This window comes from Solea senegalensis, linkage group LG1 (assembly GCF_019176455.1).
Source record: "Solea senegalensis isolate Sse05_10M linkage group LG1, IFAPA_SoseM_1, whole genome shotgun sequence".
Classification (NCBI taxonomy): Eukaryota; Metazoa; Chordata; class Actinopteri; order Pleuronectiformes; family Soleidae; genus Solea; species Solea senegalensis.
Genome location: NC_058021.1, coordinates 9,078,738 through 9,101,803, shown reverse-complemented (window position 1 = coordinate 9,101,803; position 23,066 = coordinate 9,078,738). Strand labels below are relative to the sequence as shown.

The window sequence follows — 23,066 nt, the reverse complement described above, 5'->3', positions numbered from 1 at the left end:
GACAAATCCTAATCACACATAAGGAGTTCTGGATTTCACACATATTTGAACTCAGGTATTTCCCTGACGGCAGCTTTAAGGAGAAACTATGAAGCGAATGACGTTGTGCAAAAGTTGTCACCATATAAACCCCATATAAAGTGGCTGCCGTGTACAAGGAGAGTGCTGCTTAAAATCATGCATGTCATACTGTGTGGAATCTGTGCTGAACTTGGCACTTGTGACAGTTCATTAGATGTACGAAACAGAACATCAAGGTAATGAACATGCCCAAACAAGTACTCATTTCCTTTCTTCCCGCCCCCTTTCCCTCAAAGCAGGTGAGGGCAGAACATTTAAACAAAACAAAATCTCTATTCTATAACGAGGAATAGACGTTCCGACACAAGCAGGACATGGTGGTGTCATCACCGTCAATCATAAATCATGTCGTCACTGTGAGACAACAAACACGTCGCTTTCTACGCAGAGCTGGCATCTTTACGGTGTGAGAGGTGCTTTCCTGTGAACTGTGTGATCTGCTTTCCTTTTTAGCAGACACTTTCTCTGCCTGCCTTTTCCCGTGAAACTGAATTTAATATTCAATAAAGGTCCATTCACCGGTTAGAATTTGGTCTCTGTGCTTGCCAAGTGTGCTTACTTTCACATTAATCATTACCACGTCAAAGACAGTGGACCTTTCTACCCAAAGCTCTTCTTCTTTTTTCTCTTTTTTTCCGGCAGCTGTGTTTAACTGTGAGACCACTGTCATGGTTTCAATCTGACCACAGGAGAACCCACAGGTCAGTGGAGAACAGGATCACGATCAACCTGAGTGAGTAAATGTGACTTCATTTTCCTCCTGGCTTATTAAACTGAAAGTGATCGTGCAAGTTGCATTCATCTTGCACTTACCCAAAAAACAAACTTAAATGACTTTATCCTTCATTTAGTGCATACTAATTTGAATAATTGTGCACTAAAAAGCTGAAATCTCAAGACACTTGGGAAGAATGAGTGAAATGACGCTGACTGAATGAAAATGACATTTGGCGAAACACGTTTCTTTGTCTTTTGCTGCGGTTCCTCTTCCTCCAACTTGCAAACCTCCTGCAGTGCACGGCCACTGACTTGTCAAGTACTGTGTGTGCGCGTGTGCGTGTGTGCGACAGCGACAGAAAGTCTATGTGTGAGGACGTGAAAGCACAAGTTGAGTAACACATCGGAAGATGAATGTTGTGCAAAATCAGGAGTGACGAGTAAGCTCTCTTTTGACTTTATGCTGCCTACACTACACACAGTATTCTGCACCTCAAATACTGTTTATTCTGCTCTGTTCATTTAGTCACGTCAGGTCAACTTTATTTCTTACAAAGTGTAAAACATAAAAACAATTAAAAAAAACAAACACGGTAGTAAAATTGTAAAAATAATAAAAATGGTTAAAAACTACATAGAAGTGTCCATGTTGGCTATTCTCATCCTGAAGTGAAGGCCAAGAAGAAGAAAAAAACAACAATAACATTTTTTAAAATCAATCCTAAAATGAATAGGTGGAGGGAGCGCAACACAGGTGTGATCAGGTCTCTTCTCTTTTTTATTATAGACGTCACATGCTCACTATTTATGATGAATGATCCTGCCTGTAGAACTTTCTAGCAGGCAAAGCTATTTGTCTTTCATTCTATTTATCTGTTTATTGCTGCAATTGGTATCAAAGCACCGTTGCCTTTAGAGTGCCTTTAAGGTGCAGCCTTTAAGGTGCATCGTCAAAGCCATGTTTTGTTATATATCGCCTTCGTAGATCGATCTATCATCAGAACCTGTACGACTTGTCGGGTTTACAACCTAACAAGATGCTGTCTAACTAACTAACTTCAAGCTGATAACTGCTTAACTGTGTATGTGGAATAAACCTTCAGAAAGACAGTCGAGTTGTGCCCGCCGTACTTGTTCTGGTCACCCTTTCCAGAAGGGAGCATTGAGCTGGAAAGACCAGCCAGCAGAAATCTGGACACTGCCTGTTAGAAAAGGAAACAACTGTCTTATGTCATAGAGACCGAACATAAACGATATAAATCAACTATACTACGTATATCTATGTATATGTATGTACTGTATAGTATGCTGCTGCTGAGGTCATGCCCTCAGACAAACAGCATCACGTGTGTGGGAGAAATGACATGACAAGTGAAACTGGCTCTCTCTCAAATGTCTTACACTCAGTTGCATTGATGTAAAATGTGTGCAGGGGCATTGGATGCACTTTGTACACTGTATGCAAAATCTTTACATAAACACCATGAAGAATGCAAATACAGGTGTACATCAATGTGGCCTGGTTGCAGATGGAAATAAATATTGGGTCCAGTAAATGATTATTGGAATATAACTCACACCGAGTTACTTTTTCATGGTCACTTTTCTAAAATTTGGACCAAAAAAAAAAAAAAACCTGATGGAGGATGATTTAAACAAGCTTCAGGTTGCTTGCTACCTCTGGGCAGAAAAGGTGTGTGTTCTTTCCCTCTGCTCTCTACTGCAGTACCTCTGATAGTTACATAACTTTGCATGTTAGAAAAGCTTACCGTGGGTTTCAGTGTAAGATTCTTTGCTCCCTAGTTCTCGTCAGAGGATGCAAACGTTTGCAGGAAACACATCTGTGCTGTTTAACTGGGTTTATCCTCCCTGTAATGCAATTTATCTATTTGTGGATAGAACGAGACATGCAGCATCTCATTTGTTTGAATTATGCAATATATATCAATAACGTTACACAACTGCAGAATATTATCTCCATTTTACAATGATGTCATGATAATCCAAAACATAATTTCCTTTATAGAAACATGTCGGAACAATGTTTTTCCAACACTATCTGTTTAAAGGTCTCAACTCTGCGCCCTCATAGACGGAGACTCAAAACAAAAACAGGAATTACTTGTGGGCCAAGGATGAATCCATGACCTTAGACCAGCGGGACTTAAAATAAGTTGCTTAAAAACTTCAAGTGTATCTGCAGTTTCAACTGTTACAGTTAATTTAGGATCACATGACAGACGTTTTGCTGGTGCTTTAGATTAATAATCTGTGTGGGAATCCATACCACACATGAAAAGTGGGAAGTTAAAATCAGCAGACTAATTGTCTGGCTTGCTCACATCCTCCATTTCCATACCAACGCTTCATATTTATCAGATAAGCATGTTTATCATCAAACTCACAACGCATTATGAAGTACTGACTAAACAGTGCTGAGCCTGAGACTAAAGGCCAACGCAGCTGTTTATGAATTAACAGGTATTTCTTTCCTTTCTTGTTTTTATTCTGACTTGACTCTAACTTCGAGTCTATACGCACACACATTACGTGTGTTCAACGATAAAATCTAAGTGTCTGAACTGGAGAGAGAGATAAACCACAGACAAATAAACGGGAAATGATGTGAATGACCACTGCTTTGTGCATCACCGCACTCTCTCGGTGTCAACCAGTCAGTCATTTTACTGCAAAAGAATCTTTAGTCCGGACTGAGACAGGAGGATGCATATGTTTTAGTGCTTTAGTACGGACGTTTGCTGGTTCACTTTCTTACTGAGGGTTAAATCAGAGGCTCAGTGCCAAACACATGTCTGAGTGTCAGATAGAAAGCTACAGCCTGGAGTTTGTTGCTTTAGCATAAGGACTGCACACAGTGGGAAACCGCTCTAAAAACACAATCTCAGAGCCAGAACCATAAACCTCTCTATAATCAACGCGATATCTGTTTAATATGTGCAAAAAGCGAAATGTAAAAACACCTAGTTTCATTTGCAATAACATTCATGAGGAAATATTCATTTTCCATCAGCCCTGCCCTAACTCATCAATGAAGTAAAAAGCAATCACTGATAATCACAGTACGTATATGGAAAAAAATCACAATAATTGCAATACAGAATGCAAGGAACTTTTACAGTTCTGTGCTGCTGATGAACGTGGTTCCCAGTGATACAAATAAAGGATACAAATAGGAAGTGGGTGTTATGCAACCCGATGGAGCCACTCTATGTCTGCTCCTTATCTATTACAATTCCATTAGCATTTGTTTATTTCCTGCTGCATGTCTGGCTGCTCGAGCAAAAGCCATGTCATTGAGGAGATGAAACAATTAAAATAACAATCAATTATTTACTAAGCCACTGTAGTAAGGCTCTAAGAAGGTGATCAAACTTGAAAAAGTCTCTTGATAGGAACAGTCGAGCTGAATACTACTTTTGTATCGGTGATTTTGGCACCGTACGTGGAAGTCTATCTGTGTTTTCGTGACGGACCTTTCACTCACGACTTCTCTTGTCTGTCACTTACATCCTTGCCCTTTTAAAAAAACAGCGCAGAGGTGCGTGAGAGTTGAAGCAGGAAAGTCCCTGTACAAATGACTGAGTCACATTTCAAGGCCTGAGAGATAAACCTGGACGGGGTTTCCTCTTGGCAGTTGGAGTTCGGATGTACAGTGAGGCAAGTGCACCCCCGCCCCCGCTCCCAATCAGAAACGTGGCCATTTACTGGCAGACCAATAAATAACAGAGTGTTTTCCAGACAAGGGCCCAGAGAATGGAACATTCCAGCTTCATGCGTTGTTTCCTCAGCCCATTGGTCATTCCCTCTTGATGTAAATGAAAGATCTGTGCACCAAAGGCTGTGAGGTGCTGCCAACTCACGAGGAGTCTCACTTGCCTCACGATCAGTACCCTCCAAAAGTATTGGAACAACAAGGCCAATTCATTTAAGATTATTGGAAGATGTGACTCATAGTCCAGGTGTGTCCAAACAATAAAATTGGATGTCTACTCACAGTTTCAGCTTTATGTTTAAAAAGGTTTAACCAACATTCAGACCACAAAGCTGTCTATAGGATAAAAGCCAGCTGAGATGGAAAATCAGCCATCCATTGCACAAACAAACATTGTCCATAGCCACTATACAACTATTTGAAATGTCCCAAAGAGGAAATAAATCAGATTACCAAGGTAAACATCCACAGTTGATGACCGAAACATTGGGAGAACTGTGAAGAAAAGAAAAACCTAAAACTGGTCTGACTGTCAGCGACAGTCTCCAGGTGACACGAGCGAAGGCAACTTCAGAAGTAGACTTCAGGAGCTTCAGAAGAAGACTTCAGGAACTTCAGAAGAAGACTTCAGGAACTTCAGAAGAAGACTTCAGGAACTTCAGAAGAAGACTTCAGGAACAAAAGTACAACAGGCTACACATAGATCACTGATTAGCTGTAAGAATAAGAGAGCCAGATTGGAATCTGCCAAAAACAACAAAGACAAGGCTCAGATGTTCTGGGACAAAGATGTATAGGCTGACACAACAAAGATTAACTTCTACCAAAGTACATGGCTTCTTCTGGGACAAGCTCATTGATCTTCACATGATGGCACCAGCCACATTAACTCAAACGTCTATGGCAACATTTTGTCTACCAATTTAAAGAGAGTTGCAACCAAACTGACTGGGAGACCCTTCATCGTGCGGTAAGACAACGACCCAAAACACAAGGAGTTCATCAGGGGAAAGACGTGGAAGGTTTTAGACTGTCCCAGTCAATCTCCAGACTAAAACCCTATTGAGCATAATCTGGTAAAGAGGTGACTGAAGGACGAGCCAGCAACTGAAAGAGACTGTGATGAAAGCCTGGTGAAGAAAAGAAGAATGCAAACGTTTGGTGCTGTCAATGGTTTGTAGGCTTGAATGATTTGCAACTGAATATTCCGTATTATTTATTTGTAATCTAATTGAAGTCTATCTCGATGTAAATACCTGCAAATAAAAGTTTAAATATTGATCTCTTATGTCTTATGTTCATCTTTTAATGTCAAATGTTTTCATTGTGCAGCAAAAATAATGGAATTAGCCTCACTGTTCCAATACTTTTGGAGAGGGACTGTGTGTCTTTTATTCTCCTTGCTCTGTATAATCTCCAGAGTCCAGATGGACAACAGTGGCTGAGCAGATTGTATTTCCTCCTTGATTCAATATTAATAGATCGCCATTCTACCGTGCCGCTCTCCTTGCCAGGCAAAAACCCAATACTACCCCCAGCCACCCTCTCTTTCCTTGGCTCTCAGCCCAACAACAGCTTATGCAGGATATGAGTTGTTGTGGATGTCAGGGCATAAGTAAGATGCGATAAACGAATTAGCAGAGGAACCCGAGCAGGTGTAAAGGACGGGACTATGGATCTGTTGCCGTTTCAATGTACTGGGATCAGACACATGGCAGGATAAACGCCACAATGGGATTGTGGATATCGAGGTCTGCCATGAAAATGTTTAGTAAGCATCTTGGTAGAGAGATGAACCTTTTCATCTATTTAAATCAGTATTTCTACTCTCATTCATGGGAAGGTGTGTGAATGAACATTAGTGCCGTCAGCTTAACACTGGGATTGATGGCTCGTTAACTGAATATGAGCGTGACTGCACGTGTGTGCACAGTAACATGAGCTGAGAGCTGCGATTTCATTTACTGGGGAGAATAATGCGGCTTTATTCACCGTTGAAATAATATCAGTGATGGTAGACTGTGATCTTTATAAAAGGGCACATGAGGGAGAAGGAAAAAATATGTACAAATACCCCCAAAGAATAAGGTATGAAGTGTCTGAATATGTGAACATATATCACATTTACATTTAGGTTATGTTTCATATTAATTCATACTTACATCTAGGAACTATAACTTAGCTTTGGCGACCACTTTGCTCCTTCGTCATCTTCATTTCATTAATGCCAGTGAAAGTTGCATTGTTTTTCTGACTCATTCCATAGGTTTGCAGTGTCATTGTCCTGTTCAAGTCAGAGACTCATCAAAATGATTGTGTTACTGGTGTTTTAAGTCACAAACAGCTGCACAGTGTAGCTTTAACCTTTGAGGTTTGTAGTTTCACACACTGTCAACATGACTGAAGGTCTTTATTGATTGAGACCAATATTGACAGGGGGACGTCAGTATGTAAACAAGACAAGAAAAGTTGTCTGGGTGAAGGACGTGCTGTCCTGCATCTTAAAAACAAAGGTGCATACAAAATAAGCTGCTTCACATTTTCAGAATCTAAGCTATTATTACTTTTAAAGCTCTAACAACCTGTTAGATCTTTGCATGTGGGGTGGAAACACGCCTCTCTCCTCAGGGGGCGTTGCAACAGTCCTAAGCTGAGAGGGGCTTGGGGAAATAATATTTGCTGCCTACATTGAACCAGATCAAACCTCCTAATTTAACGTAGGCTATATCTATTCTGCATGGAACCCCAAACTCCCTCAAAACATCTCTGTCTTACCCGTGCACTCAATCCAAACAATCTAACTGACCCATCTGATTTATTGTCCATTAACGTGTCTCAGAATTGGGGTTCTTTTGGGGCTGGGTGGATGCAGAAATCTAATTGTCAGTTGAAATTTTGAAATCAGACTTGTACACATCAGTAAGCAGTCCTGTTTCTGAAATATGGTAACAGGTGTTGTTGCTCCAAAAAAAACTATTAATACTATTACTATTTGTCATTTCCTGTTTAATAAAATGTCACGGATGGGTGTGCCTTTGCTCATGTTCTCCATCACCAGATATACTGTAGTATATCCAATACATGGCCGTACAACATTAGTTGTATCGGATTACATGCAGAAATGTGATCTGAATTCAATCGTAATTTAAAGCTGTAGTGCATAACTTAAAGTGATTTTTGTTGATGTGTATGCTCTTCGTGAACCAAAAGCATTTAGCCTGTCAAACTGCTGAACGACTGAAAGAATTTAAGCAATAGATTTCACTCTTATGGGGGTGTTTTCAGCCATACTTCACCCTGTTTGCACTTCCTGTGTGAAGCCACACAAGATCTAAACATGGATGAAGACATGAAGAAACAGAGAGTCATGAGGACAGACATTTTTCTGTAGTTATGATACTGTAGGAGCCAATATTGAGTCCAATGATTAATGCATGTTACAGCATAATATATGAACAGTTAAAAAAGTTAACCGTTGGCTTTACTAAGTAAGTACTGACCATTACCAACTCTCCTGGTTTAAGTAGCAAAGATAGATTATTTAGGACATGTAGTGGAGTACAATAACGAAGTATTTGCACTTATGTTACAAAACTGGCTATGAATGTAGAGACAAATCCAGTTTCCAAAGGGATGTGAACATCTGACGAGCACAGGGCACCACGTGAGAGGCCAAATGAAACAGATGCATTCATCGGTAAGGAGGGGGGGGGCAACATAATTCAGCCACTCGCCTCATGTGACTGTGGGTGGAAAAGTGTGACCAGTAAGCGGCTGATGGTGATGATGATGATGATCATGTCTGTGGAGGTGTTGACAGCGGAGGGTGCCTTTTCCTTGTGCCAGTCTTGATGTGAAGGAGAAGACCGTAGCAGAAACACGCAGGCAACACGTCCACGGATTTTTGCTCCGTCTTTCTTTCCATGATGGAGAGAAGAACACAGTGGTTTTACCGACAAATCCATGATATAAACTAGGGGCTGGTGCTGCTTCTGAGACGGGGACTCAGAGGAAAAGAGAAGGTAATGTGAACACAGTCATTCACACGCTTTGGAAAATGGCAGTGAGACGTTGCTACGCCGACAGACAGAGATGTTTTCTGGTGAATCAGTCCTCTCTCTCTCTCCCCTAACATTACTAATGTGTTCCCGTCAGACTTCATTACCACCCTCGCTTTTTGTGAAAAACCGTTATTTACACGATTAGTGGATTTATTTATTGCTGCAGTAAAAGCTCACGTCTGTCTCCACACATCTCCCCCACCAGTGTTGCTGCTGTGTTGTTTCAGGCCTGCCGACGACGATGTAGGCAAACTCTCCACTGCCAACGTAGCGTTGTTAGCATACTAGCATATCCAGCTAACCTAAGTTAACATTCCTGGCTAGCTGCTTGATGTTATATGTGTGTGTGTGTCGTCTTTTCCCCGCACTCACTTCTTCATGTGTTTGAACGTGTCCGGGTGACCGTTAGTTTGCGGCGTCAAACGTTGCGTTTAAGGTAAGATGGAGCCGCAGGTTATTTAGCATTGTGTGTGTGTGTGTGTGTGTGTGGTCACAAAGTGGTATATTATGATGTTGGAGTACAGGACCGCAAAGTCCCGCTGTTTGTTTTGATGCGAGGCTGCGGAACGTCGTTACGTCGATCGCGCGACTGAAAACGAGCACCTTTATCACACCAACATGCTCTTAAAACACTTAAAACGCTAGAAACGAAAAGGTGAGCGTTTTACTGCCGCTGCCCCGACCCGTTATACAACGACGTGGTAAGCTTTACATCACATTCTACATCTTTCGTTATCAACGTCTTTTCCTGTCATGAATACAGTCTGATAATGCTTTCCACTTAGATTCAGACTATAATGTTACACGTATAGGGCTGGACGATATGACCAAGTGAATGTTACAACGATAACATAATGAATTCGATATCTATAGCATATGTTTAAAGTAAAAGTTGCTCTTGAAACCAAATTGTGGTTGGAAACCTTTTTTATGAACCTAACAGCAACACACTAGTGTTGTTTGATGAATAACATATCAATATAAACGGAATCTTTGTTATAGTGCAACTAAAGAACATTCTGTTGTGATTATACAGTCAGCAGTCACTTGTGCTGTAGTCTTCTGCTTTTGTCTGCATCAAGTTTTAAAATGCTGTACGTTCAAATAAGGTCGCTGCATAACAGGTGGTTATTTGGTTCACTTTTGTCTTTGTCCTCTGACCTCTGGCGTCATCTGGAGATTTTTGCTCCGAGAACTGCAGCTCACATGATATTTTTCTGGATATCACTCTTTTTCTGACTGTTTCTCGGACCATTCTCTGTAAACCATAGAGATGGGTGTGCATGAAAATCAGGAATGGCCTCAAAGCCATTTTTGTTTCAGATACTGAACTACCAATGTCATTCCAATACTGTCTTTAACCTCCATTTTTTCCCACCTTTAGTTTTTTTTAAAGGGCATTTGCTGACATCCAATTCAGTGATGTTGACTTGCATTGAACAGATATTGATTATTAACACAACTCTCTCGCTTTCGTGATTGATGAATAAAAACAGTAATGACTACTCAGTGGCTTTGGAAGTAAGTGTACTTTTGCCACTACAAAGGTGTAGCTGTTAATTTGAGTTATTGCCCTATGGCAGCCCATGACAGAGTGGAAGGGAATTGGGCTCGTACCTGGAGGGTTTCGGGACAGGTGAAGGGTTTGCGTGCCCCTGAACAAGATACCTGACCACCAGTGGTGCCCACTGCTCCTGCTCCCAGTTTGTGTGTAAAAGGAATGGGTTAGAGGCAGAGGTCAAATTTGTAATTGAGTTGCAGTTATATGATTGGCTGAGCTGATATTTGTGTTGAAGAGTAGTTGAATGGGTGAACCGTTTTAATAAAGTGGCAGTTGAGTGTTTGTTGTTATTGAATTATTGCCCAGTAATTTGCAGGTTGGAGACAGTTAACTGTTTTATTTTGACTGCACTCAGTGGTGGAGCTGCATGTGTGTGTATAGTAAACATAAATGCATTGTATTCTATATGCTGATGTATTTTATTACAGTGGTAGAGTTGCATCTCTATGCACAGGTGTCTGTTTTGTCTGCAATGTATCCATCTTGGTGTTTAAAATGTATATTTTAGATTAAACTATTTCCAATTTATTTTATCATTTGGTATGTTGCCTTGTCATAATTTGCGGTTTTAATATACAACTTTATAACCGCTTAACGGTGAAACGCTATGCCGTGCTTGTATACTGGGACATGGGCAGTAGTCCAACTGAACGAGGTCGACTTAACTGTGCATTGAAATGTTCATCTTATTTAAGCACAACCCTCCTCACACGCTTCCCTTTATTTAGTCCTTCATTTGCAGTTGCTTTTAGCAGTGCGACGGATTAAACAAAGTTGGGCCAGATAAAACCAGATACATTGACAAATTCTGCAAGGCATATTGTTTTATAATAGGGCTCACTGATGAAGCTGTAAATAAATAGAAAAGAGATAAGAATATGTCTTGGGTTGCTCATACTATCATCTCATCATGTCATGTTTGTGTCAGCAAGGGTGTGGTTTCCTGTAAGCCTCTAAGAACATTACAGTTATTTTGAGACGTTTTTTAACAGACGGGACCACTACTGATGTGTCACTTCTCACTTCTCTTCATCGTCGCCTCTGTTTGACCCAAACTGCCACATGCACCAACTATTTATTTCAGCCTGTGTTTTTTTCTTTTAGCTTTAATTGCATTAGGATACTTTTTCTCCAGACAACCCTAAGTCTTTAAGTTGAGAGTATGTAAGAATATGAAATTGAACACACACATCTATAAATCATCTTTTAAATTCATCTGTTGATCTTTTTCTGACCATTTGAAGTATTGTTTTTGGTGGGTCTGTCTGTCTCCCCACACACAGGCTTGTTAGAATTTGTTAGAATTTAGAATAAACAGAGTCAGATGCTCTACCGTTGCGCCACAGAGTCTGTTACACATGTAGGCCGACAGAGGTGAAGTCTGCCATCTCTGATTGCCTTGTTGGTGTTGTTACTTTTGTATTTGTGCTGCTGACAGTTACATTTCTATTTTGGGATTTATAAATGTAGTGTTCCCCTGTCCTCATCTTCTTTCAGGTGATGACTTGGATGGTGCCTCACACATGAAGACCATGAAGCCCACACAAAAGCTGATATTCTTCTTCTGCTCCATGCTGGTCGTGGGCTTTATATGCTACTCCTCTGGGCATCTACATCTATGGGGCCAGAAGCCTCGTAAGTGACATCTTCAATCTGACAACATTTATTCATCACATAATCATCCATAGTCCCTTTGAAACAGTTGAAATTAATTTGCTTATGTGTGTTTACTGCAAGTCTGTTTGACATCTGTCTCTCTTACCGTCTGCTTCTCTGTGCCGACTGCCAGTTATATCCGTGCTTATTTGAGTGTGATTCATTTTGTTTTGCAGTCTCTCTGCTCAACTGTTGATGTTGCTAAACCTTTGTCTGCCCATTATTACATTTTTTGAATTCACCAGACCACAGGATGCTGCGCAGAGTCAAATCGAATTTTCTTGTGCTCTCAGACTGCCACTTAAAATGAATGGATGCACCCATGCAGGTTATCTGTCAGATGAGACAGAGAAATCTGCTAACAGCCCTATGTGGACTACGATACAAAACCATTCCCTGCACTAACCAAATTAGAGCTTTCCTCTCTTAGACTAAACATGCTAGTTCTTGTTCTCACATCAGTTTTTGTAGTTCGGAGGAAATGACATTTTGAAATTTTCAAATTGGATGACGAAACACCGATATATTTTTTAAAAATGTTTTTCATCACATGATGACAAAGCATGTCTTCCAATTTCCTTTGAAGATTACGGTGCACTGTTAGTTTGTAGCTTATGATTAAAGTTAGATGAATATCCTGAGTGTTGGAGACCAGATTTAGATGTAGTGATAAGGTGCCTTGCATACTGTCATTATATGGTTCAAGTCAACTTATGCAAACTGATAGTGGTTGATATTGAGGAAGTATATCAAGCTGTGTGGACACCCTGAAACAGCTTTTAAAATCCAGCAGAGGGGGCTAGACGATTTCACTTGAACACGTGAAACTTTTCTAAGCTGTTCCCTGTGTATTAAAAACATCTCTAGCAGCGTTTGGCATAGAAAAAAATAGAATAAAACCAAACTGAAAGCCCAGCTATGAAAGAATAACTTTTGAAAACAAATGTTTAAAAGAGTTGTACCTCCCAGTCTTTGATATTGTCACACTGAGATTTGGCCCGATGCTCTGTTTATGTTCCATCAGTTCCCACCACAATAACAGAGACCAGGGTTAAAGTTAACATTTCTAGATTTCCTCAAGCTAAGGTGCAAAATAGCTTAATGTTTAATGAATGTAGTAGTTTAACTGGTTAAATCCAATACACTTTATGTTTAAATAAATAAAACTCGGTAGCTTTTTATCAGTGAAACCAATCCCAGCTAAACCATCCCCATTTAACACAGCTGTGGGATAAATAACTGTATAATACAGTTTGATAACAAAGTTAGAAGAGTCAAAGCAATGTGCCATATTCCAACCCCGAATCGTTCAGCAGCATAAAAAGGAGAGGAACTTTGATTGCAGTGAGAAATATTGGCTTTCTACTGCACAGTGGTGCCAGATGTTTGGCTACAAGAGGGTCAAAGTGGACAGATGAGCATGTGGAGGGTCTCACCTACCCTCCTCCCTGGTCAACTAAGCTATGCTGTCTCACTGAGAGGATCAAATCTGGATAATCCCTCCTCCTCATTCTTGATTTATTAGTAACAAAGACTAAGTTATTACTCCTGTGTATGTAGAGGCTTATATCCTGATCATTGTATCATGATTACAAAGCATTTTACTCATTTGCTGGATAGTTGCAGCAGAAAACCGAGGTTTGTGATATACAGGGTTTGGAATATAAAATCCAGCAGTGCAGTTGTATATGATGATGAGTCGTTTTGATGCATAGTCTTTGATCCTGTATTTTCAACAAGCCCCTGCCATGATAAACTGACCTCCTGGTGGTGCTTTTAAGAGTGGAAGGTGAGCCGAGATGGGTTTAACCAGCAGCTGTGTCCAGTAGATGGTCACCACATCAACAATGTTTGTTCTTCCCTTATTCTTAGGCCCCAACTTGATGTTTTAATCCATGCTTGTATAAAGGGCCCACATGTAAGTGTTCACTGTTTAGCAATATTTTTAACATGAATTCAGCCTCACACTTCATTCCTGTACTCACCATGGGCTGTTTTGAGTAGCGCAAGCCCCTGCACAACCACTGAAATGTTTTAGCAGTAGGGGTTTGTTGTGCTGTTTAATCCCATTTTTAAAGAGAGCGGAACATAATATTCAGACTGTCTTAGGTTGTAGCAGTGAGATGCCCAGGGGCATCATGCCCTGTTGCAACTTGACTTACACTATTTTATGGCTGTGCCGGTGTCAATTTCAGAGCAGTTTAATATGACAGCTGTCATTCCCCCTGGAGTTGATCCTAGAGGTGTCCTTTCAACAGTGGAGCTTGTCTTGTTTTTTTTTTTTTATCTCTTAAATTCATAGACAATCATTTATTGGCTGTTGTCACACACAGGCCTGCTACCTGTGACTTGTCCATTTCACATAACACAATTAACAAATTGCAAATGTTTTATGCAACATATCTGACCCGGGGTTTATGCTATATTTTTATTTTTTTTGTTATGTTATTTCATGTCTTTACGTTCTCATCCTGAATTATAATGTAGTAGTTAGTATTTCAATGGTATGCCATGTGGTAATGCTCGTATAATTGTAATCTAGTATAGAGTGGATATTGAAATGAAACTTGACTTAAAGAAAATAAAAATCATCACAATTCAAATCATATTGCTATATATATCTCACAAACAAATTGCTCACTATATGTATACTCATTACTCATGTATACCTGCATTTGTACATATTTGACACATCTGCACAATCTGAACAGTTTCCAGTCTGCTGACAATCTGCACACTTTCTTCTTTCAGTAACCAAAGAAATGTATGTTCTTCATTTTCTAATTGTGATTCATCTTTAAACTTTCACTATGAACTAACAGAAATGTTTAAGGTCAGCTTCTATGATGGACTGTGTCATTAAAATGTACCAGAAATCCCGTCCTATCCCCAAACACTGTACATCATTATATCTGTTAATTATAGCCCCCACTGACCAGCATCAAACAGGAGTTTAACAATACTATTTCTCAATAAATAATAACATTTTTTGGACCCATTGAATTTCAGAGGGACCAATACAAATCAGCACCTGTGAGTTCCGGGACTCACTACACTGAAAACCTATTGATAGGCTGCACTGTAATCGATGAATATGCCCCCATACTCATAATCAGTCCCCTAAGATTAATAATGAACCATTTAACGCAACAATGTTCTTTATTCTATCTCTTAATTTTTAAGCATGTTTTCAGATTTTGTAGTCATAATTAAAAAAAAAATCCCTGGTGTTCTTAGTGCATCTTTAAATTAAGGTCAGCACCAGCTCAAAGAGTGTGTTCTTTACCCCAGCTTGGTTGTCTGAAATATCATGATATACATGATACACATAATCAAATGGAACCGAGTTTGGGTTTTACTAATTGGAAATGTGTCAGAAGCCTCCACATGGAGCATTTGCAGAGCCACTGCTGTCTTTTTGTCACAGAGCACGTTTTGCTCTCTACCTGTGGTTTTGTCATACTTGAGCATTTGGGAAGTGACAGAGTTATGATTATTTTGATAGAAGTAGGGATGGGAGTCGGTATCGGTCCGATACTGGTCAAAATCATCGGACAGATTCCTTTATATCGCGCGCTTTACTATGCACAGACTGTAAAATGTAAATAGTCGTGTTCGGGCTGTTCATTTCTTCTTTTTGGGACAGTTGGTTCCCATTTGGAGAAGTATGTCTTTGACTCGGCATAAATGTGTTGTTAACAGCTTCATAGTTCATAAATTGTCTAAAATGTCTGTATCGGACTAATATCGGTATTTGTAGATACTCAAGTTTATGATCTCGGTATCAAACACAAAAAAGAGGTATCCCCCCTCCCTGGATAGAAGCAAAATAAGTATTTTGTGTTTTAGTTTTTTCTCTCAAAATCACTATGAAGTTGTTCTTGTTAATTGAAGCCGGCTGGTGTTTATTTACATACTAAAACAAATCATTATCAAAAAGAAGGAAATAGAAGGTAAGGCACAGCTGCTGCCAAAGTCTGGGCATAACAAACACAGCTAATTCAGATACTATGTATTAATGCTTCTGGGCTCTTTTTGTCTCTTGTGTTTGCTTATTGTTTGTACCCATCTGTTTTTGTGCACAGCTACTGTCTGTGTTTTGCTGATGCTGATGTTGAAAACTTTGGCTTTGTTTCATCATTGTGTAGTCAATGGTTGCTTCTTTCTACAGTGATGATGCTCTTACTTCAGTGTCTTAACCCCTTTTGTTTACAGACAGTGATGCAGAAGAGACAACTGTAGCCCTGACTAAAGGTGCTGAAGTGAAAAGAATTGCAGGTAGAGGCAATGAGACTCTGCCTTCATATCCTGGGTTACTATTTTGAAGCAAGTGATGTTAAAGTGGGCTGTTGCTGAGTTTTTTTTTTTCCTCTATGGATTATAATTCCCTATTAACTCAACAATGTAAGATTTCCATTTTTTTTCTCTTTCACCCTACCTATCCTTATCATTCGTTTCATTTGAAAAGATGTGTGGAGTCACTCATTAAGTCCTTAATACCACCCTAATAATCACAAAATCTCAATGGGGGATTTCTGCAGTTAATTTTCCACTTCATTGGGCTGTTCAGCAAGCAAGCATTATAATTCACCCTACTGGGATTAAAGCTACTAACCTCTCCTCGTCGTCCTTCTACTCCTTTTTATTTTAATCTGTTATGTGTGACATTTGCAGTTGGCTTCATTTTCAAGTCCAGTGCAGCCATAAACAGACTGACCTCCATCAGTGCTAACTGACGCTTTTGTGTTTCAGAGGTGGAACCAGACATCATCGTGGGACAAATAGTAGGCTCAGGTATAGCTGCAGCCCAACCGAGGTCGTCCACACCGTGTCCCTCCGCCATTTAAATCACAAGTTTAGAAGCTTTTAATACCCTGCAATACTTCAGCTGCCACATTTGGAGTTTCGGAAAAATTGTCATGTATCAACCAGATATTCTTCCAGAACAATGTGTTCAAAGTAAATTTCTTACTGTACAGCCATCATCTACTGAGAGGTTGACAACTAGTGAGGAGTTTAACTTGTGCTCAAGCAAGCATTATCTCAAGAAGCTGCCGTGTGATACACCACTGCCCTCTGTTGTCACAGCTCTGTAATTAATTGTTGCCATGTGAAGCAGCCTGCAGGAGTTTTAGTGTGATAATACTGCAAGGTTCCACAAACCACCATTTGTCATAGTGGTTGGCCCCTTTCATTTTTCCCAAGCTGTTTTCCTCTATTTGGCCCTTTGGCTGCCTTGCGCTTTTTCACAGTAACATATACACTCACTCATCTCGGCTGCTATGGCAAAGTCCCTATCCTCCCGGGCAGTGCTTGGATCTCTCCCTAACCAGCCGCCATGCATTCCCATTTTTCTTTATCTCTCTCCTCCAGCTTTTCTGTGAAGACAAGAGCCGCAACCAAAGGAGTAAAACTGTGCTTATTCCTACTGTTACCTAATGCTCATCATGTTAATTATACCATATACTATCTGATAATAATAACAATAATAATGATAATGCAATATAAGACTGCAATTGATGTTTACATGCCATAATTCAGTATTATTTCACTTGTAACAGTCAATATTAATCTCCTAGTTTTCTGTGCTTCTCTGTCTTCTAACGCAATGCTTTGCCAGGCACCTATTGGCTGCCCATCTGGTTGTCTATAGGTGATCCCTTAACTCCTTTTCTAACTTTATTTTACACTCAACAGATTGTTTTGCCTGGCTTCACCCTAACCTGGCTTGTCTTGTTTGTCACAAATTCTAATGCTTTTACCTTGACATTATTTGCCATTTTGGTTTCCCTGTAACATGTGCACAGTATTATTAACTGCAGCTAATGAGCTCATAGTTGAAATAACGTACACCCGATGACACCAACCACATCAAGTTTGCACCCCATAGGTGCCTCTTTGTTCTATCTGCAATGTTCGAGGATCTGTGTAGTAACATTTTATTTCTACATCTGTTTCTTTTTCAGTATATGATAAGCAGGGCTTCCTGCTGCAACTGGATACAAAACTGTGAGTAAATAGTGTTTCTTGAAAACACTGATGCTCTTTTATGTCATAACATTATTAATTAGCGTTTCTCATGGTGTTGTTAAACTGCCAGTCAGGCTTGGGACTCCCATTAGTGTTGACATTTTTAAAGCATGAGCAATGGGAAAACAGGGAAATGTAAACCTGCAGCCAATTAATGTCTCTCATTTTTTATTTTTCACTATATACATAGAATTTCATTGGAGGCATAACCTGGTCACTAATGCTCAAATTAGATGTTTGGTCAGAGTATTACAGTTTGAAATTAGTGTAAATGAAGATGTAGTTTTTCTGTTTCTTTCACAACGGCTGTGGTTTGTCAGTGTGAGAACACACTACCTTGAGTCATTATGCAGCTATCATTGTGTCAGCATGTCTCATGATGTGTGTATAATTCCCTGAATTGGTTTGACACTCTCAATAATCATATGCTGCCATCACCACCCTGGCTTTCATAGGGCATGTCTGTCCACACTCTGCACACACACTGTAAGCACTTAAGTATACACTGTACATGTATAAGGTGGGTTTCACATCGTCTGAATTTATCTAGCACAGCTCCATGCACAATCCCTACAGTGTCATTAATTACTCCATTAGAGCAGATGCATACATTAGTGTAATAAATCTCAAGGCCAGTAAAATATTGTGTGACTGGTTATTTATTTCCACTGCTAGTCCCACTGATAGAAAAGTGTCCCAAAGATTTCTTTCTCACCAAACCACTTACCAACTTAAAACCTGTTACAGTTAGACTGCAGGTGAACAACATTCCAGCAGGGTTTAAATAATATTCAAAGCAGGCTGTGACTCACAAGAGCAGGAATGAGAGATAGTGGTTTGATGCTCTGCATGCAAACCCCACATTTCTCTGTGCTTGTGTTATATAGTGAAACCAGTCAGAGGAGTGTGTGAATAAGTAAATGGGACCTGTAGTGATTTGAAGATTAGAAAAAGCAATTCTATAAATGTACCCAATTTACCACTTTACCACAAAGAAATTCAAATTGTACACGAGCACAGGCCCCAGTCAAATCTGTTCTCGTGCCAACATTGATTTTGGGCCTCACATAGCGCTAAGGCATGGGCCTCTTTCCCATCTCCTTGTTTATTTGAACTAGATTCATGGCATTCATCAGGTAATTAATGATCATGCTAGTAATCGGGAGGTTCTAGTTTTAGCACTGCTAGTGTGATTATTTGAACAAGGCCTCTCTGCTTTGTCTGGCCACACACAGGTGATATTGTGAGCTGTTGCTGAGTTCTCTGACTTCCTAAGCAACCCGTTTCCCTCTCACTCAAGCAGATTGTTTGACAAACTCGGCTTTTGATGCATTGAAATGTGTCTGTATGACTGATAATCAGTTATCAGGATGTGTCCGATGAATCTCTCTCTCTTCTGTTGGATGTATAGGCCACTGGAGTTGGTGTACAAGTATGGCAACCTGAGCGAAGGAGTGTGCAAGCCAGGATATGCAGAAGCCAAGATGACCAGTATCTATCCTAAGTGAGGAGGATTGCCTGTTCTTTTACACATCATTTCACATAGAAATGCAATAGATGTAGATGGTCCGATTTTAAGAGACTCCTCCTAAGAATTTAAAAATGTAACATAGTCAATACAAGAAAAGCTGAAACTTTTACTCAAGTAACCTAGATACATTCCATGAGCCAACCTGACCTCAAGGGGTTTTGGGGTTAGAAACAGAAAAGCTGCCACAATCCTGTACAATCTCCCCCAGTTTCAATCATGCTTCTGTCATCTCCTCCCCCACCACAAAAACCTCGACTGTGTCCTTGTGATCTCCCGTCACACAAAAGAACCTTTGTCAGACAAGTACAAGCTCTCCCATCTTTTCGCTGTCATATCCCAGCGCATAAGAGACGTCTTCTATGAATGACACAAACCAACTTCCTGTCCTGACTCATTCCGGGTTTCCTGGTACCCGGCCCACACAATCAACACAATCTTCCACGGCTCCGTCTGATGTCATTGGCTCTTTTGATTTTCCTCTGTGCCTCTATTTGGTGCCCACCCCAGCTCCATCTATAAGACATTGTCCTATTAGCATTCTTGGAGCTAAGCTAATAGTGGGGCAATTTTCCGCATTGCTGAACAATGGCCAGTGGCACTTTAATGTAGTTCTTGACATAGTTATGGAACAAATTTGCCAACATGTCTGAAGATGCACAGATACAACAAAATACAAGCATTTTACTACTAATTTCTATGCTTTTAAGTTTTTTTAATTTATTATTAATTTTTAATTTTTTGTAGTTTTGAGTTTTTGAATCATTAGACTGTCTATGTTTTTCCACACACAAACATCATCTGCAGACGAACAAAAGTGGTTTCATGGAACTGCCCCCTCCCTATTTAAGAGGCTACATATTAACAATGTCCTCTCTCATAATGACTTCCTCTAATCAGCCGCACGTGTCGGATCAAAGTTCTGTTCAACACAGAACCCCACTGGGAGGCATGTGATTACTACCACCTATAACCTAATCACACACAGGTCAATAAGGACAATTAATGCAGTGCGTTGTGCCAGTTTGTGCATGCATATTTGTTTGTATGCATGTGTATGGTTATATATATATACACAGTATGTGTGCATGATTTATTGTGTCAGTTACATGAAAGGAGGCACACAATTGGCAAACTTGTTTTTGCAAATCTCAGGATTTTTTTTTTTTTCTTGTTAGCACTTGATCTAAATGAGAGGGTCTATACTCGGCCAGCTCTTAAAGAAACCCTACTTAACCCCTAGCAGTGAGGTCCTGTGGCTCTCTAATCATCTCCTGCTTCCTCCATGTTTGCCTTCTTCGAATCCAATTTATTTTCCACACCTCCCCTCTCTAGTCTGCTTTACCCAAAACTGTTTGCATTGGAGCCCTAAATCAAGTCTTGGCAGTGAACTTGAAGCAGCACGGTTATGAAAATATTGCCAGTGAGAGATGGACCCAGCAAAGGAAGCAAGCACAATGCATCCCTGCCTGTTGGCTGTTTTGGGAGCCCTCACTTTTTATTTAACAACAAGCAGCCCCCTGTCTCTTTGCTTTGTCAGGATGTCAGTGACTGACTGTCGGTCAGGGTTCAGTGATCCTGTGTTATTTATAGCCCCTTACGGCCTCAGTCCTGGGTTTAATGAATCTCCATTTGTTTTGGCAGGGTAGAAGTGTGTGTGTGCGTGTGTGTGTGTGAGAGAGAGAGAGAGGGCCTCTGTCAGGTGATCTGAGATGAGAGAACCATACATAACTGCTTCTTCTCTTTAGTCTCTGCTCTGCTGCCTTAAAGCTGGAGGATAATGAGGGTAACAAAGACTTATTAGGGTGCCTGCAAGAGGTTGATGCTACCCAGGAAAGCCCTCTAATGTTGTCCACCATTTTTGGGCATTGTGGCTCAAACCTCCACATCAGTGGTGTCAAACTCAAATAACCCAGGGCCATACGAGGATCTTGTCTGGGTGGGCAATATGATCTTAAAATTTTAACATAATATTGCAATAAAGATATTAGTGATGATATTAGACAGAATTTCAAAGTAAAAGTGCTTGTTTTGATACAGAATGATGTATACTTCACAATAGTAATGTATATATTCAAAAACACAAATAAATGTAAAACTAAGTAAATAATGTGGACATGTGTATTTAAAACGCCAAACAAGCCTATTAGCAATGTAATGTTGAATGTAATACATTTAATAATGTGATAATTACACCTGAATGTCTTATCATTACTATTATAAAACTATTTAGTATATTTTAGTGTTTTATCCTGTCTGTATTCTATTACTTCCCCTTGCCTCAGCCACATCCACTGTGTTTAAAGGAAGAGTATGTTTGGTTTTTTCACTATAACATGATATTAAGTGGCGGACCACATGTAATTGATTTGGGGGGCAGCATGTGGCCCATGGGCCACCAGTTTGACATCTCTGCTCCACATATATCTTGTGAACCAGCTGCACTGGTGAGAAATGAGTGACTGTTGTAATACTTGTGTCCTCACTTGATTCCAAAGTTTAAAATGTCTTCTCTAGTTAGTGTGCTCTGTCAGCAGCTGGAGTCATAATTTATAGATGGTAAGAAAGACCAGCTATTTGTCTGTTGGAGGCGGACAACCATCAGATGCAGTAGTTATGTTGCTGGTGGTCTGGTTCTAGTCAATAAGACGATATAACAATCCTTTATAGTCGTATGTCATAAACAAAGTAATATACACCAGCTCTGTACATATCTTCATTGTGTGGAGCATTGTTTTTTTTGTTTTTTTTAAACCTGAAAGGCCATTTAATTCAGTCATTTAAACTGTAGAATTAAATCTAAGGTGCTCCATGCATGTTAACTTCATAGAAGAGACAACTCTCTCCTCTTGTTTTCATCCCAGCATGACAACAGGTCATGAAAACACGCATCCATCTTGAAGCCACACTTGCAGAAGTGGCACATAGCCCAGTCAGGTCGCAGGCGTGACTAAGAGGAAATGGCTTCTTTTGATTTTAGTACAGTAATTAATCAAAGAGCCCCCCCACCCACACACACACACATTTTAACAGACACAGGATGAGGCGATAATGGAAGTAACAGTTCATGGGGTATTAAAAACACTGGTCACAAAAAACTGTTCTCAAACAGAGACTTAAGTGTAAAACAAAAAATACCTGAGATGGTTCTTGTCAGCGAACTACTTCCTTCTCCTCTGATTAAATTTGTAGAAACAGTCTAAAAATTCAAGATCATTTGAGGAAAAGCATTCTGGCAGTGGTATGTTGTGTTGGTAGTTTTATCAAAACTGCATGTCAGCTGTGATTTAGGCTTGGGTGGACAGGATATGTTGATGGGTAATGCACTGCAGCTGCCTTCTGTGTCTCTCCCTGTCTCTCAGTTTGTATTGCCCTTTTAATGTTATGCTACCTTTCCAATGTGCTTGTTTTGGGAAGCATAATCAGCAAATCACAGGGCCTTGGACTGCTATTAGATTAATGACAGTGGAGCCAGTGAAATTGTTAATTTCTCTTTGTGGCTCATGTTTAACCAGGACATAAACACGAGTCACAGGTGGAGCAGATTATATTAGAATCTAGAGTCTTGTCTGTGAAAAGGGAAAAATGCGATAGTGCTTAATGATAGTAAAGCTTTGACATGTAATGTTATTATAATATATTCTCAAACACATAATATCTTATGTTTGTCTCTGCTAATGAATAATTTCTCTTTTTTTC

General features: G+C 40.0%; 1 protein-coding gene across 5 annotated transcripts in view; it reads left to right on the top strand.

The window, feature by feature from the left end:
* The first annotated feature begins 723 nt into the window (after positions 1-723).
* Positions 724-23,066, top strand: part of st3gal3b (ST3 beta-galactoside alpha-2,3-sialyltransferase 3b) — a 44,005-nt gene continuing 21,662 nt past the window's right edge. The window contains exons 1-6 of one of the 5 annotated variants that reach the window (XM_044024364.1): positions 724-814; positions 11,651-11,788; positions 16,025-16,087; positions 16,562-16,603; positions 17,776-17,818; positions 19,251-19,343. In XM_044024364.1, coding sequence (XP_043880299.1) covers positions 11,677-11,788; positions 16,025-16,087; positions 16,562-16,603; positions 17,776-17,818; positions 19,251-19,343 — 353 coding nt within the window. In that variant the 5' untranslated portion in view covers positions 724-814; positions 11,651-11,676. Of the gene's footprint in view, positions 815-7,960; positions 8,554-8,934; positions 9,029-9,098; positions 9,294-11,650; positions 11,789-16,024; positions 16,088-16,561; positions 16,604-17,775; positions 17,819-19,250; positions 19,344-23,066 lie in introns of those variants that run through there. The other 4 variants (XM_044024337.1, XM_044024355.1, XM_044024346.1 and 1 more) reach the window with 4 other exon arrangements.